At 37.1% G+C, this 17,202-nt stretch overlaps 1 protein-coding gene and 1 pseudogene across 1 annotated transcript; both read right to left on the bottom strand.

Moving 5' to 3' along the window:
• Window positions 1–6,194: 6,194 nt before the first annotated feature.
• LOC131597724 (uncharacterized) lies at window positions 6,195–11,994 on the bottom strand (annotated as a pseudogene).
• Window positions 11,995–13,106: 1,112 nt separating this feature from the next.
• On the bottom strand, window positions 13,107–15,937 carry LOC131597723 (uncharacterized). Its single transcript, XM_058870400.1, has 14 exons — window positions 15,800–15,937; window positions 15,383–15,650; window positions 15,081–15,171; window positions 14,869–14,996; window positions 14,705–14,795; window positions 14,600–14,624; window positions 14,462–14,518; window positions 14,215–14,372; window positions 14,017–14,137; window positions 13,766–13,936; window positions 13,638–13,682; window positions 13,498–13,542; window positions 13,355–13,414; window positions 13,107–13,271 (listed from the first exon to the last, which is right to left on the bottom strand). The coding sequence occupies exons 1-14, from the start codon at window positions 15,935–15,937 to the stop codon at window positions 13,107–13,109; spliced, it is 1,563 nt and encodes a 520-aa protein (XP_058726383.1).
• Window positions 15,938–17,202: the final 1,265 nt, after the last annotated feature.

The raw sequence follows: 17,202 nt of genomic DNA, 5'->3' as shown, positions 1-17,202 counted from the left end.
TGGAGAACCATTGTAATCCGTGCGATTAGTGGATTAAATCCTCAGTTGAGGTAAATCATCTCTGCGGGGGTGGACTGGAGTAGTTTAGTTAACAACGAACCAGGATAAAAATATCTGTGCAATTTATTTTTATCTGTCGAGTTTTTTAAAGCTACACTTATTCAAACCCCCCCTTTCTAAGTGTTTTTCTATCCTTCAGGTTCCATAAAGGAAAGGGAAAAGGAAAGGTGGTGGGGTCTGGTGGTAGTTCTGAGAGAAACATGTATCACGCAACCGTTTATCGAAGATCTTTTTCTGCAAGGTATGAGTTATACTGATTCATTAACATGAACATGAAATGTTATTGTTATATTCCGGTTCAAGAGGTAGCTAGTAGGAAATAAGATGACCTTGTTTTGTGTGTGACCGTGTGTAGGAGCAAAAAACATGACAAAGTGTTGGCAAAAACAAAGGGAAAGGCTGCATTAGTTGGTAATGGCGAAGTATCGTCACGGGTGGGCAAGATAGGAATGGGGAAAGTTAATTACTCAGGAAGTGCAGGAGGTGCGACACGAAAAACTTTGAATGTAAAGGTTGAACAATCAAGTGACACCGAAAGGTAAATGTGTTATAAACATCGGTACATGCAGTGAGGTCATAATGATTTCTTTAAGCGTAAAAGTTATGTGGAGTACACGGTGAGAGGTTTTGTTTTTTAACAGATTGACCTATGTTTATAATACAGCGTGTTTAATTTGCAAGTTGTTATGTTTTTCCATGAAGGAATGATTTTGAGCCGAATGGCCTGCCGTCTTCCAAGCATAACAAACAACATAAGGCTGTAAATGCATCATTCAAGAAGAACCCGTCAATGGAAAAAGGCAATGCCATAGCTCCTTTGGCTGAGGAAAATTTGCACGGTAAGGGAAAGCGTAACTTGGGGAAGCGTCAAAGCGTCGGATGTGTTGAAGGTGGACCCAGAAGCAAGGACAAAAAGAAGGGCAAGGTCGCAGATTCATATCCTGGACCTGTGGGTGGAAACTCGGCTTCGAAGGAATACTTTACGGTTGCATCTGATAGTGAAAGATCGGACATAAAAGGGTAATGATTTATTGTTTTGTAGTATTTTAGTTGGAATCCAAAGAAAATTATTCCCAATTAATTTAGTAAAATTACAGGATGTACACTCCAATATATGAGGAAGAGGAAGAAGAGTACTGGATACGTGAAGTTAGAGATCCAAAGAAGATGCGTACCAATGTGTTGGTAAGTGCCTTATTAAGTGACATAGTTTATCCGTTGTAGCATGTATGATTTAGATAAATGTGTTTATTTTATGTCCTTTGTGCAGCAATTTCCCGTCCACGTAATCAACAGCTGTCTTCTTGGAAGAAAAGGGAGTATAGTTGTCTACGACGTAGATAAGGAAGTGTCGTATTATTGCGAGATTAAGAAGAGGGCAAAGAAGAAAGAGATGTACCTGATAGGTGGCTGGTATGATTTCGCGAAGGAAGCAGAACTGAATGTAGGTGACAAAGTGCACTTTGTCATCCGATACCCACCAGTGGATGAAATAATGGTTCATGTTGAGCGGCGGGGTTCGGTGTAACATTTCCTTATCTGTAGTCAGTATGTTTTCAAGGATGTTGTTCAGACATTTTGTTTAATACTCCTAATTATCAGACAATTTAATTTGGTGGTTTCAGCCTATGACTAATGAACCTGGAGTTTTGTTAAGTTGGTTCAGTGATATTATATTTAGTTTTCATGTTTCAAGCTGTTTGTCGATATTAAAACTTATGTAATCATTTTCACAATAGGTGGTGTTGCATGGAATTAGTTTAAATTCTTTAGCAGTAGTCTTTAAAATAGTATTTAGTGTGTATGTATTTTATTAATATTTATATGCAGGTAATATAGAGCAAATGAACTAACAGAAGACAAAAGTCTATTTGACCATGTATTGTAGAAGTGTTGATGGTGGATTTATCATAGTTGCATGGGAATTACATTAGGAATTTTACCAAAAAGCCAACATCCTCTTTATTAAGTATGATGGAGTGCTGAATGTGAATAACCATAACTTATTGTTTTGAATGGCCATAAAAAAATAGAATTATATCTAGGTGGCATTATAGTTAATAACATAGATAAAATATAAAATAATAAAAATGTGGTTTAAAATAGTGCAGTAATTGAAAAAACCATAAAAGAAAGGATTTTTTGAAAAAATAAAAAACAAAAAAGTGGTAAATGTTGCAATCCATAAGAATTATAGTATGTTAATGGTTAGGGCTAAAATAGATACAATACGGAAAAGAACATTTAGTATCTAACAATAACATGTGAACAAATAAATTTGAACCAACAAATTGCATTCGTAACTGGACTAACTTAAAAAAAATAGAGTACAATATTGGGCTAAGAAAACAGTTGGGCTTTGGTTCCATGGCATTGATCCAATGGTCACAAGGTAAGCATGATTAATAAGATATTTAAGGGAAATTAGGGCAACAATTGTGTTCTCTGCTGCCGCTATTGTTCAGTTTGTAACAGTTGGATTCGTGCACATCTGGGGTTCATCACGCAGCAGAAAAATGGCAAGCAATGGTTACGGGAACCCATTTAACGGTCAAAGACAACAGAGGTGAGTATTACATTGGTTGTCTTACGTTGTTTTGCTAAAAACTGTTTATGTATTTTCTGTTTTACCACCTCTTAGCGGTGGCATGAAATACCGTTGTTAAAAATTTAACAATTTATGCAGGTCCCTTCAATCACTTGAGGCCGAGGCAAGATGGAGAAGAATGAAGATCGATAAGGCGATGAAATCGTACGTCGAGAACAGGCATGTTGAATGCGAAAAGAACATGGGATCTGGAGTTGGAAACAGGGTTGTTGGTTCATCTGGTTTGAAAAGGAAAACTGAAGTCGGTAACTCAGTAGAGAACGGGAAGAGTGTGAAAAAAGGAAATGAAATGGTTGACTGTGTAGTTGATGCGGAGGAGGCAAAGGTGGGTGTGACTGAAAAGGGAGAGAATTCAAACGAAGATAGGGTTTCGAAGAAAATGAAAGGTCTGATAGGCAGTGGGTCAGGTTATATTTCCATATCCTCAGACAGTGACAGGTATTGGTTAACTTAAATTTCATTAATAGTGTACAGGTAATATGATAAGGTATGGAAAAAAATTGGTTTTGTAAATGTTTTTTGATGTAGTTCGGAAGATGAAGATGAGATCAAAGAAAAAGTAGTTGGAAGGACCACAACATACCATGTATGGAAACTGAAAGTAAAGTGTGGGAAAAGTGTTAGAAATCATTTGCTGGTGAGTAGATTATGTTATAATAATTATATACATTAGTCCTAACAATGAGTTGGGCCATGTTATCATTGATTTACAATATTGTTGTATGCTGCAGGAAATTCCTCAGAAAGTTGTTGGGATGAATTTGTTGAAGGATGATAAGGTGCTACAAATGCATGATGCTGATACAGGAAAACACTATCTTTGTGAAGTTCACTTTGCAGAGAAGAAGAATAAGGTTGGAAGGTTTATAGGACGTGGATGGTATGAGTTCGCCAATGAGAGGGAACTTAAAAAGGGAGACAAGCTGGTTTTTGCCGTTCGCAATCCTCCTGCATCAAGATTAGTGGTTACTGTGGTGAATCGCTGATAGTGCGATTTGGTTACCATCGCGTTATTATGTTAAAATGTCATTTTGGTGTGCAAAAGTCAGGAAGGCTGTGAATTCCATTAGTAGATGTCTACTTTGGTGAAGTAGTGTTTTAATTTAAACTGATATATCTGTATTAAGTGTTCTTCTGTAATTTTGTGTTTGAATGCTAATTATTTTAGAAACATTATCCTCAGTGTAATGGTTTATAATTTGCTATTGGGGCTATTATTATATTATGCAGCATATGTTGATGGTTAACTCCTAACTTCCTGTTATGTTTTACTCATGTATTTTGTGTTTTAGGTCTTTATTCACTCAGTTACCATAATGTTAGGTTTGACCTAATTTTTATTGGTAACACATATATCAAAATGCCCTGAATCGCATTGGGGCAAGTGTTTAGGGAATGATGTAGATTTTGATATTTAGGTAGTTGCTGAACTGACTTTGTCAATGTAATAGATGTATTTAAGAAGTTCAGACCCTGATCATTATGGTATATGTAATATTTTGGGGTCTGTTGTAATTTTCATTGAATCATATGCTATTGAATGCAAGTTCTATCTGGAGCTACTTTATATATCATCTTTTAATTGAATGAATAGAGTTGGTAGAAATCATGTTAGATTTGGAAGTTTTCACGTTCAAGTAATATGTACGTTTATGAGTGTCCATGCATGAGTTGCATGGAGGGACGTTTTGGATATTAAATTGACATCAGATTCTGTTTCATTTAGATACATATGTTAAAAGGTGGACCCATTGCCAAGAAGTAAATAAAAGTTGTTGTAAAATAGTCCTTGTTCGGGTAGCTTCCAAATCTCTAAGTGTCCTGCTTTTATTCAATTGAAACATATCACATGTTGATATCTGTGGTGGACCCCTACCAGAAAATTAAAAGCAAAAGTGGTACCGCATTTGTGCTGTCTATTCTAGTACTGTGCACATGTGAGAAAGAATGGAGAATACTTATTTTACCATATTCCTTTCTCCACTATAAGACAACATTGCATCACATGTTCAAGTCAGAACAAATTACCTACCACTGTTCAGACGTGAATAAAGTTTTATTTGGTGAACATAGTTTGGAAATAAATAGAACCTCTCCCATGTCCATGTATTTCAAAGCAAGCAGGAAAAGTTGAGACAAAACAAATTGTTTGGAGGAAGACACAACATGGAACTGTGTGGAGATCTTAAGCATTCAGAAATGATTGAGTATTTTTTAATTGCAAAAGTTGCCTCGCAGGTTCTTAAATTTTGTTGGTGTTTTTAAATTTTTTTCTAAATATGCTTTTTGCTTCAGCTTTCTATTTGAACCATCATAATTAGAATTATTCTGTCATACTTGTAGTTGTATCCAGAAATTGATCCGAAATTTGTGCTTGAGAGAGGAGACGAAATATCAAAAAGTTGGACAATGTTGAACAACCAAGGTGTTCACCACGAATTGATATTTAACCAAAAGAATTTTCACCCAATGATTATCAGCGGCTGGCCTTGTCTCCAATGCTATTACAATCTACCCGATGAAGTTGTTTTGACAGTGGGTTATTACGGTAACAACAATTATGGGATTTTATCGATTAAGGAGGTAGCGAGACAACAGGATTTGCCACGATTTCACAGTAGATATGTTCTTCACAAGGAGATATATGCGTTTGACGTGATGTTGCATCCGTTCAGCGTGGATCTGCCAAAATTTGTTGAGTATAATCTTTGTTAGTTTGTTTTAATATTTTTAGAAATAGGATGTATTAGAATCTCAACAACTAATTAATCATTGCATTATAGAAATTGCAGGATGATTTTGTAACGACTCTAATAGAGCATGGATATGAAAATATTGTGTTGTGCGGTGACAATGGGATGCCTCGTTCGATGTCGGTGTTAAATTTTGGTGCACCTCTGCGCATGAAGTTAGGCCCTGGATGGGATGAGTTTTGCAAGGCCAATGAATTCAAAAACGGTGATAGACTTCTATTTAGACTTGATGTTTCTTCTTTGACCCGAAGGTGTTATGTATATTTATTTCCGTATCCTTAAGAGATATATTTGTGTATCTCATCTCACCTGTTTTACGTAACTTAGATTTCGTCTTGAACCCGCGAAAATAAAACAGTTTGTGATATTAATGGTTTGAATATTAGAGTGTACATCACTTGCTGTCATTGAATCAGAAGATAAAAAACAAAATTAACAGCGATAGTAGTAAATGGTTGGAATGTAAATTTTAACACGATTTAGCATTCATTCTCCACCAATGCAACTGGAATCCGCGGGTTCCCTTTTCATATAATGGAAAGGAGCACAAATCTCACCAACCTGAAATACATAACAGTAAAGTTGATCGTTAAAACAAAAAAGAACATACATACCCATGATTTACTACAGGTGTGTAGTTAGCATAGGTACTCCAAATCTGGTCTGTGAAATATACATTTTGGTAAACCTACATGGACATGGAATTGATAGTACCGTAAAAAAAAATGGGCGGAGACGTAAAAAATCAAATACCTGAAACCATGGGGTTGCATTTAGATATTGTTGAAAACTTCTTTGTAAACAACATTGGTGGTTGTCGACTTGAACTTGTCGTTTTCATCGTATAACAAAATTTTTATTCCTTGTTTTGTTGTGACCCTTGATATTGCAACATATATTTGACCATGAGTGAATACGTCTCTTGGCAAGTAAAGTCCCACCGTATCTAGAGACTGTCCTTGAGACTTGTTGATCGTCATTGCATACGATACCACTATTGGAAATTGACGCCGTTTAAGTTTGAAAGGCCAAGGGGATTGTGAGGGTGACATATCCATTCTAGGGATGTACACCAAGTTTCCATAACCTTTTCCGACCATTACCCTCGCTTCGATGACATGGTTTGCAAGCTTAGTTATCATAACCCGAGTGCCTTTACACAAACCCTCAGACTGATCGATGTTTCGCATAAGCATAACAGGTGTTCCAACCTTCAACTTAATGTGATGGTTAGGTAATCCGAAAGTGGTTAGTGAACTGAGAAACTCAGGTGTTAGGATATCAACTACGTTGGTGTCATGAATCTCGGACTTATCAACCGTATTTGAGCTGTAGTAATCTTTGATCTCCCCTAAGTCAAAAATAATTTCATATTAGTGGAACAGATTAATATTTCTAGATAAATAGAAGACATTGGAAGAGTATGACAACCTGGCATCAAATCAAGAACATGATCATTTAGTTGATCAACAACTTCTAATGTAGAAGCAAGAATGGCGCGACTTTTGAGGTAGTCGTTGGACTGGTAATTTTCGATAAAATCGGGGTACGTACTATTGACAATGGCAACAACAGGGTCGTCGTAATCCGTAATTAACAGTTCCGGTGGCAATTCAATGTTAGCAAATCCATCATTTGGCTCAGAAAGTTTTCCTTCACCTATTTGCAACAACCATTTTGAGAATTCTGCAATTTCTTTCTTTTCATGTTCATTTGGCCCGGATTGAAGTCGCATATTTTGTGTTAAGTTTAACACTTGGACATCACGCCATATGTAAGAAGCATTAATGGCAGAATGTACAATATCTGAACGACTCCCTCTGGGCACAACGGGCAAAATCTGTCTAAAATCACCGCCGAACACAACTACCTTGCCACCAAACACGTCCTTTGAATTACTGTATGTGCTCATTACGTCTTTCAAAGTTCGATCAAGTGCTTCAAATGCATGTTTGTGTGCCATGGGTGCCTCATCCCATATAATAAGCTTTGTCTGCCTTAGTAGTTCTGCAACATCATCGTTATATGTAATGTCGCAGGTAGAATTATCCATTGTTGGAACGGGTATCTTGAATTTAGAGTGTGCAGTTCTACCTCCAGGCAATAACAGTGAAGCTATTCCACTTGTTGCCACGGTTAAACATATATCATGTTTTGACCTCAAAGCACTTGCAAGTGTTCGCCACATATACGTTTTACCGGTTCCTCCGTAGCCATGTAGGAAGAACACACCACCTCTCTGAGCACGGACAGACGCCATAATTGTATCAAAGATTGTCCTTTGCTCATCTAATGAAAAGGAAAGAAGATTAAGTGGTATGAATTGAATTTATCGGATTCGTCTACTTAAAGGATAATCACGTGTACCAACCTGTCAGAGAATTGAAAAGGCGTGTGTATTCTGAGGTCATTGTAGACACATCGTAGCTTCGTTCATCATATATCAATCGGTTGCCCAATTGTTGTAGGACATACCCGTCCGGATACGGTATTGGTTTAAAATCCTTGAGACTACGTCGATTAGCCTGAAGGAGTTTTTCGATCTCAGTTAAAGTCAAATTCTTTAGCTGTTCATCAGTCAAAACCAATTCTGAAGAATTTGAAATAAAAACCAAAAGTTAGCGGCAAAAGTCATAACACTAAGAACAAAGTTGGCTCAAATTGAATGTACCCTTTAAGTTGGTGACAGATGCATGACTCGTGATATCTAAATATAGAAACTTGAAACATAAGGCATTAACTATAGGATGAATGACTCCGAGATGTTTTGGAACAAATTGAATGTACAATTTAAGTTCCAGGCAGATGCATGCTTTTGATATCTAATTATAGCAGCTTGAAACAGAACACATTAAGTATAGGATGAATGACACATTCACATTCAAAGTAATTATGCCGATGATCCTGAAGCATGCTGTACTGGCAGGTGAGATTTATTATTATTCTGCATACAGCAGTAAAAACCAGGTTAAAAATAGACAGATATATACAACCTGTATTATGAGCCAACAGTCTTTGTTCATGCAGCAGGCCATCAGATAATAGCTTCCATGATTCGTTCCAGACATGACCAGGTCTATTAACAGCGGAAGACAAAAGCATGACTACAAAAAGCTTGCGGAGAAAATGACCCGAACCCCACTCACTCGCTTCCTTTATTGCGCCAATGTATTCTCGATCGTCTTCGAGGAAGCCCATTGCAAAGCAGGCATCCCTAAAAGTATCGAACTGAATGTCACCAACTTTGCGAATTTCTTCGTACGATGATGGTCCTTTCACCACTGTCAACATCATTCGCAAATAAAACAGTTCTCCAGTGGTGGGTGGAACCCATATTAAACGGCCAATTGTGAAACCCTTCTTGCGAGGTTTCCATGTTCTGGTCCTCTTTTCATAAACAAATTTAGAGACAAATTGTCCATATGTCAACTCCCGTGCGTCTTCGTATTTCATGTTAGCAGCCAACCAAGCAGTGAACATTGATTCCGTCACACTTGCTTTTTCCAAGACGTTTTCCATTCTAGCGTGATCCGGGTAGTAGACTGCTTTTTCACCTACTAAATGATAAAACATACGTTCCACTGTGGGTTTCCTACCATGAATGTTGTAAGAGTAAATTCTCCAACATGCTTCACTCGGGGAGACATACCTACAATCCAGATATTGTTTAATCTCATCAACAGGCTGTGTGTCACATCCCGATGTGGAATTTGAAGATGAAATTGTTGCTGTGATTCGATCAAATCCTTTGTGTATGTACTTAAAAAGATATTTGATAGATGTAATTTGATTACACCACTCCATGTTAATATGTGCACGATACTTCAGAAGAAATCTGGTATTGTAAGGCACAACATGACGATTGTCCAAAGCGACACCATTCTTGTTAATAACATGGGAATTAGATCTTCTCCTGTATAGGGGATACCCATCTGAATCAACAATGGTTTGGTCTTGGTATTTTTTTGGGAAGTATTTAGAGCATTTTCTATTCTTCATGCACTGAGACTTCATGCGTGCTGGACCACAAGGTCCGTGCATCATGTGTGCCAAAACCAAGTTGTGCAACACCGGATGAACATCTGGGTCAGGAATCTCGGCACAGATGATTTTATCGATGTCGGAGGGTGTTGGATATTTGCTCTAGGGGTGCAAAAAAACTAAAATGTGAGCATGCGGAAACCCTCGTTTCTGAAATTCAATAGTGTATATAACTGTGACATAATTCAGAAGGTAACAGCTGTTAGATGTAATCATTAAACATTGTGAATATTTACGGCTGTAGATTTAGGCAGAAGTACTTACATGCTATAACCTTACCAAGTACATGGCGCTTTGTTATATCAGTCATTAGCTCGTCAAATTTGAGTTTGAAAACTTTGGTAATTAAATCCGGTCTATCATGAGGCTTCAACGAAGTGCCGGTGAGTGCACGTGTTATTTCCGGCCATGCAGGATTGCAAGTAAATGTAACGAATAAATCTGGGAATCCTAATTTGCTTGAAATGGCCATACCATCGAAATAAAGTTGATCCATGTATCTTTTGCTGCCAACAAAAGTTGATGGTAAAACGACACGTTTTCCCCTCTTAGCTGATGTATTTGATTGTGTACCGCGATTTTTATCCTGCAACTGGTTATATTTTCCAACTCGTAATTTGGACTGATTAGCCCTCAGCCAATTGAGTCTTTCGGACTCCATCATTGCAAATCCATCCACTAAAAACTGCTGAAATAGCCTTCTCGAATGAAGTAATGTCTTTGCCTCTGAATGACGTTCCTGTAATCGGAATGACAGCCAATCTTTGATGGACTGACGATTTTTTCTGGTAACCTCTTGTTCATGCTCATATCTGTGGAGAATATTCTTCCTGTATCCATCCTCCCCATACACAAAAATGAGAGGGTATTGGTAAGCCAAATAAGCGGGATGAAACTCATCAATTTTTTGAAAATGTCCATCGCGAGCGTGAATGATAATGTCTCTTGGTGTGTTAGGATCGATATCGCCAACAATAAGAGCAGCAACCTCCGACACAGTTGGTGTGTTGTAGACACGTCCATCTTCGGGTCTATCACTGATTAGGCGTAGTTTCAAGTCCAAGAAAGCGTTGGCTTTCAACAGATCTCTCGCCATCCGAAAAGCCTTTGCATGTGGATTGCATATGTCTAACATAACTTTCAGATTCGAGACAATATCCCTCTTCATAACTGTGTTGTCGCTGAATGAGGAATTTTAAAAAGGTCAGTTAGTGCGGTGATACAGTACAAATTGAAGGAATTATCATATATGCATAAGTAAAATTACCCGAAACATTTAAGCCGGTTATCTACTTCGTTGTCGGTGTCATAAATATATAGTTGCGCATATTGCGGTCTTCCATCTTCCGGGATTAATGTACCTATTCGATGACAGGTCTGACCATGCAGTCTTAAGGTCGGCGGGCCTCCTCCATCCGCAACAGTATTGTCAAATTTCATTCCAGCCGAAGTGAATGAAAACATGGCATTGTAAGTTCTAATGTTGCTTTGGTAGTTTTTACTGTCTGCACGGGTTCCATTATGTAGAAGATGTTGCAGCAGTTGCGGAGGATCGTTCAACAGCGGAAGAACAACTTTCCCACCTCTGCAGCACCGTGTGAATTTTGGAACAGTGGTATGCCTTGTTTTTCCTATGCGTTCTTGGTACCACATAGATGCGTGACATGAAGGACATTCCCAAGCTCGATCTCCTATGTCAGAGTATTCTGCATTGTCAAACATGGTTAGGATCAAATGCGTTAGCAGTAAAAATATTTGAAAGAACATAAACATGGGTTGGTAGGCAGACAAACCTTCGAGATGAGAATCGACTAAAGGTTCGTTATCAACGTCTTCATCATCATCAGAACTACTACAGATGTTCAAATCAACTTCAGAATCAGAATTTGCATCATCTGAATATTGAGCTGATGCGGTAAAATTTGAGTTCGCGACATGACACTGAGTAGGTGCTTTAGAGGTAGATGCCTTGTCGGTGTTGCAATAAGGTGGAACAGTTTGGTTGAATCTGGCAAGTAAGTTATTTCTAGAATTCCGATGTAACCTGGTTTTTTTATGAGACATAGGTTGAGGTGCATGTCTCTGGGACGGGGATGTGTTCATGATGTTAGATAGATGACCAGCAAGTGGATAACGCAAACCGGATGTCGGTGTTTGAGTACTGGTTATAGTAGAATCTCCGGCCATGCAAATATTTTCCTTGTTTGCATTATAAGGTGTATTCCTCTTGTTAGACAATGTTATCCTCCTCTTCTTTCTAGACACTGCGGCATTCACAGAATTTTCCAAGAATTGATAGTTAGAGGATGCAGGGGTTCCATGTGAATGATTGTGTGCCGAAGATAAGTTTGGAATAACCTCATCAACAGAATGGAAGTCTGGAATCGTACTTACACTCGGACATACCGGGATGATAGGACGTTGAGTGTCTACACCCTCCCGTGACCGTCTCCTTGCCGATAATATAAGTCTTCTCCTTCGTCTGGCAACATAATAAGCATCAACGGTGTTTGTTGCAGAATCGGAGTCCATGGTTGACAGGAGTCGGTTTAGCAGACAGTTGCGGAAAATCCACAGGAACTACTGTTCAAAATGAGTACAATGTCAATGTGGTGTGAGGTTTTGTAGAAGGTTGCATCAAATGATAGGTGCTGGAAGACTCTATCATGTAAACAGCTCATGTGAAATGGTGTGAATATGCAGTCCCAAAAATAGAGGGTAAGTTTGAAAATTTAAGTTTTCCCGCTACATGAAATATGTATGGGAAAAAATAATAGTTTGGAAATTTGAAACTTAAATTTGTAAATATAAAAATAGGTACTTGTAGAAATAAATTTGTACACTCAATGTCTTAGTGGTAAGTGAACATCAAGTCATAATACAGCTATGGGGCTATTATTTTATTGGGAAATGGGAGAAGTGTAAAGTATGTTGTTTCTTTTGCATTTTTGATGATTGAGTTTTGTTTCTGCCTCTTCCATTGTGCAGTCAGGCTAATGTAGGTACCTAGGTAGGTTGATCATCATATAAATAAGAAGGCAAGAATGTGTGGCATATGTCTGTGGTTTGGAAAAAAGAAATTGTTCGAAAAATGCAAATTGTAACTGTTTGTTTACCATAATAAAAGTTTATGAATATGTAGTATATTATTCATATTGGTTTATTATAGTTTATAATAAACAAATAGATAGCACCATGGTTGGATAGAAAAAAAAACAAATGAAAAACACATTTGGTGGTTAGAAATTTTATGAAAAATAGGAAAACATAGTGTTATTAGTTTGTTTGAGTAAGCATGGGGTGTGTGGCAGCCACACTTTTGCATGCAGGCTCTTAATATCCAAGCATGTGGACAAAACAATTTGGAAAAACATGGTGATAGGCTCTCCAGCACCTGGGCAGTTGTTTTTCATGTGTGTTTTGAAAACTTGCTGATACAACATGTTCTATAAACCCAAAAGAAATAAGTAATAACATGTAAGCTATTTAAATATAGAGTGAAAGATTACTTAATATATGCTCATTAGGCTTGTCTTGTTGCAGTAGTGAACAATGATTATAAAGAACATAGCAAAATATGGATCCAAAATATTACAAAGCAAAATGTCAAAGACAGCAAAAGATGAAAAATCTTGAAATATTCCTCAAATATTCTTCTCCAACTTGATGATTTTTTTAAGTTTTGTTGATGACAGCTCTCCATCACACATCCCAGCCACGGTAGTTGATTCGTTGGAGCCATCACCAATATGCCTTTTTGCAGTAGGTGTGACCGGATCAGGATTATGCCTGGATGTAATTTCCACATCCTGTAAGAACAAAATCGCAAGTGTTATTTTCATTTACTTTGCTGTTGAAATGCCAAACACATATTCAGTCATTGGAAGGATACCGTAAGAATTTCACACTCTTCTGCAGCATCAGTTTTTGCTTCGTCGACGCTCTCTTTAATCTACATAACAGGTATCCAATATTTTTGGTGAGATATGCAAACAAAAACGGCGTAATAAAATTATCACGAAGGCATGATAATACCTGCTCCGTTAGAGGTGTTACGGAGGGCTGAGAAGTGGACACCTTCTGTCAAAAGCATATTAAAGATCAGCCAGATTGTGGGGATTGTAAATCAAAGACATAAACGGCGTAATAAAATTATCACGAAGGCATGATAATACCTGCTCCGTTAGAGGTGTTACAGAGGGCTGAGAAGTGGACACCTTCTGTCAAAAGCATATTAAAGATCAGTACAGATTGCGGGGATTGTAAATCAAAGAACGCGTGCGATAAGTTGGTTACTTAATACCTGTGTATGTTCCCACGGAGCCTTTAATTGTTGGACAAAGGGTTTATCTTTAATGAGCATAACAACGGAGCATGAGTCCCAGCTTGGCTGCCACTTAACTCTAAAAGCCAGCTCCAAGTCAAGCATCTTATCAAGAGCTAATGGGAACTCCAGAGGATCAGTGATTCCAGCCTTTGAAACAAAATAGTAACATTGGTAAAACAAATGTTGAATAAAAAGCAACCATGAATATAGTGATATAAGTAATTAACCTGTATCATTGTATCCCGCATTTGAGCAGCAGAAATTTCCAAGAGATCCGTACATTCCCGGTCCCAAAATATGAATTTGCAAGGTACGCCCTTATGCACAGCCTCTATTTCAATTTTATACCTGGAATATGGATTAAAACAAACATTAACAAAGAGTGATTAATGATAAGGAGTGAACATTTAAAAAATTAACTTCACCTCCATATTTCAGCCTCCGTTTTATGATTGTTATCGCATATGAAAGGAGGTTCATCACCACGTGCAGCTTTAGGACATGAATGGCATGCTCGGTAACACCAGCCGAAGGAAGAGGCAATCAGTTTTTTGGTTTCAACAACGGTAGCGCAGAAAGAGACCTGCATTGAAGAAAATCGGAAATTGCCTTAGAATATTATGTGGCAGTGTATTTGGAAATCAGTTAATATCCATGAAGATCCCTTCGCACCTGTTTCAGTTTCTTTATTTCAATGAGAGGCAGAGCCAAAGCACCAGACAACAATCTCTGCATAGGAGTTTGTCTCGAATTGTCAGAATTCGTGGAGCGGGAGACGTTCTATGAATTTAGGCTAAGCTGGCTAGAGACCGCGCTCATAGTCTCCTTAGGTATACTGCAACATAAACTCGGGAGTCACGCATGTAAGGAATCATAAACTATTATTTAGGAGAGATATCAAAGTATTTAGGATACCTTTCAAGGAAATGCTTCACTGCTGGCAAATCTGCATTGATATGTGATTGCGTAACATGGAAGGTGTTTGTAACCGAAAGAGGATATTGTCCTGCATTTAAAAAAGAAGACTATAAACTTACATTGAAATTAAAGTTTGCATAAAAGAGTATTAAAAGTCCAACCTTCTTCTTTAATTTTTGCATATCGAAGCATTATAACAATTGGAACGGACGTATTAACCCGTTCTTCATCAACCTTGAAGAATTGAGCAGCATAAGTCTCCCAAAGGGTGCAATTAATTGTATTGTTCCTGGGCATGGTAAATGATGGTAGTTAGTAAACTGCATATACATAAATAGACACTCAGATAGACTTTGAAGGTGGAAAGACATACGTTGCATCCCTTAGGACCAAATTAACCTGTAATTTCTTACTTCCGCGATGTCTCTGGGCATACCCGATACTTTCACCAATACCAAAAATGTCTGGGAGTCATATATATCAACAATAAAATGTTATTACCGATAAGCATATAAACAAAACACATCAGAGAAACATTATTTATGGTATATATTACCGAGAAGCATGTAAACCAAAATCATCAGAGAAACATCATTAACATACATATTATATTCCAGATAAACATATAAACAAAAGAGATAAGAGGAACATTATTGGTAATATATATTATATTACCAATAAGCATATCCTTCCGAGTTTTCCCGGTTATAATATCAACAAAACTCGTAAACATGTGTTGCTTTGGTTGTATCTCATGTTTGTTGACATCAGATACAATTGTTCCTCCAGTAAACTTCACCATAAACCCGTGGCCAGAAGGTTTAAACACCAAGTTATTACGCTCAACTTTGAAGTTCGACACTGTATAGGTCTGGTCCAATGCAAATCTGTCATTGTATGCCGCCATATACGTCGTTGGTACAACAACATGGATATCACACCCCTGGGAAAGGTATCATATGAGTCAGTACAGTATTATACATATATCAAACACTAAACCCTAACATCTATTTTCTGCAGCAACGTCAAACAAACAATGCAAAACTTTTATTGACTCAAAAGATCTTAAAAAATGCAACGTTTAAACCTTACATGTTTGTCGACAAAAATCATTTCAAAGTGTTCTTTGTTGTTGGAAATAACACTCCATTTATGCTCCACACGAACCGCCACCTTCCACAAATCCTTTGTGTCATTGATGTCGGCAATATTTTCGAACGGTCTGGCCATGGTAGAGAGAGGGAGCGAGACTTTTCGGTGGAGAGAAAATGAAAACGAAGGTTCAGCACAGATTTAGGGTGGATGGAGGAAGATAGAAGTTTGTGGGAGGGATACTGAAGAGGGAGGGGGGAAGATGAAGTAGAGTAGGTGTGACAAGTAGTGATATGATGGAAAAGCATGGCATTTGAAAGTTTGTCTTCTCGAGGGAAATAGAAACAGTGTCACACGTGAAGCTTGAAATCTGCAAGGAAGAAAAAGGTGGAGACAGAAAGTGGGCAATTGGAAGGTAGTCGTTTAGAGCATCCAAGTGTCAGTCCAAATTGCAAAGAAGGGTAAATATGGAATTTCAAGAACAATTGGTTTTCTTATATTATAGATATGGATTTCCAGTTTGCATCATGGTTGTAATAGAATACTTAACTTTGACTTTACTAGATCTTGAAAAAAACATAATTTAAAACGTTAATTTGGGTCTTACGATGCTGTTTAAAATGGATCAGAAGATAATAAACAACATCAAAAAAATGATCCAATGATATAACAGACAAAGAATATTTGTGTTGTGTTGAAATGGTTGTGATGAAATGGTTGGATTGAGGAATAAGGTGTAAAATTTGCAGGATAGGTCAATGGTGTGAAATTTGTAAGCAGCTTTAAAGCTACTACAATGGGGGGTAGTTTTGTTTTGTGAAACATAAGAGTTATGGTGTGTCCCACATCAAAATTTTATCCAATATTGCAAATCTTTATATAGCTTATACATAGAGTAATTTGCTAAATGGGTCATGGGCTGAAGATAATGTAAAGGAATAGGTTAGGGGTAAAAATGCATTTTTAAGCCAATTAAAATATTCTTTAGTTCTATAAATTAATATAAAATATTATGTTATTTACATATTGTAATATCTACAATTTTGATAATTATTAAAATTTAATATAAATATCACTCAAACATAAAATCAATCAATCAATGAGATTTATTTATTATTTGCACTTAAAATATAAAAAATTAAAGATCAAATAATATATACTAATTATGAAAATAGGGGTGTTGATTCATTGTACGTGCAAATAGATCATAATGCTTATTTATTATTTGCACTTAAAATATAAAAAATTAAAGATCATTTTGAAATAATATATACTAATTATGAAAATAGGGGTGTTGATTCATTATACCAAGAAACTATTCTTTTAAGATCACGTGCAAATAGACCATAATGCTTCAACTATTATTAATAAGAAGTTAAAAATTACAATCACAAAAATTAAAA

This window comes from Vicia villosa, linkage group LG4 (genome assembly GCF_029867415.1).
Source record: "Vicia villosa cultivar HV-30 ecotype Madison, WI linkage group LG4, Vvil1.0, whole genome shotgun sequence".
Lineage (NCBI taxonomy): Eukaryota > Viridiplantae > Streptophyta > Magnoliopsida > Fabales > Fabaceae > Vicia > Vicia villosa.
Note: the sequence above shows the minus strand (reverse complement) of the source record. Positions and strands in the feature narration are given on the sequence as shown.

Bases quoted from the DNA above. Each gene is read 5' to 3' on its own strand.
- LOC131597723 (XM_058870400.1), bottom strand. From the start codon at position 15,937: ATGGCCAGACCGTTCGAAAATATTGCCGACATCAATGACACAAAGGAT. The intron at 14,373-14,461 runs GTGCGAAGGGAT...TCTTCAATGCAG, and splicing joins AAATAAAGAAACTGAAACAG to GTCTCTTTCTGCGCTACCGT. The intron at 13,683-13,765 runs GTATTAAGTAAC...TGCTTTTGACAG, and splicing joins CTCCGTGGGAACATACACAG to AAGGTGTCCACTTCTCAGCC.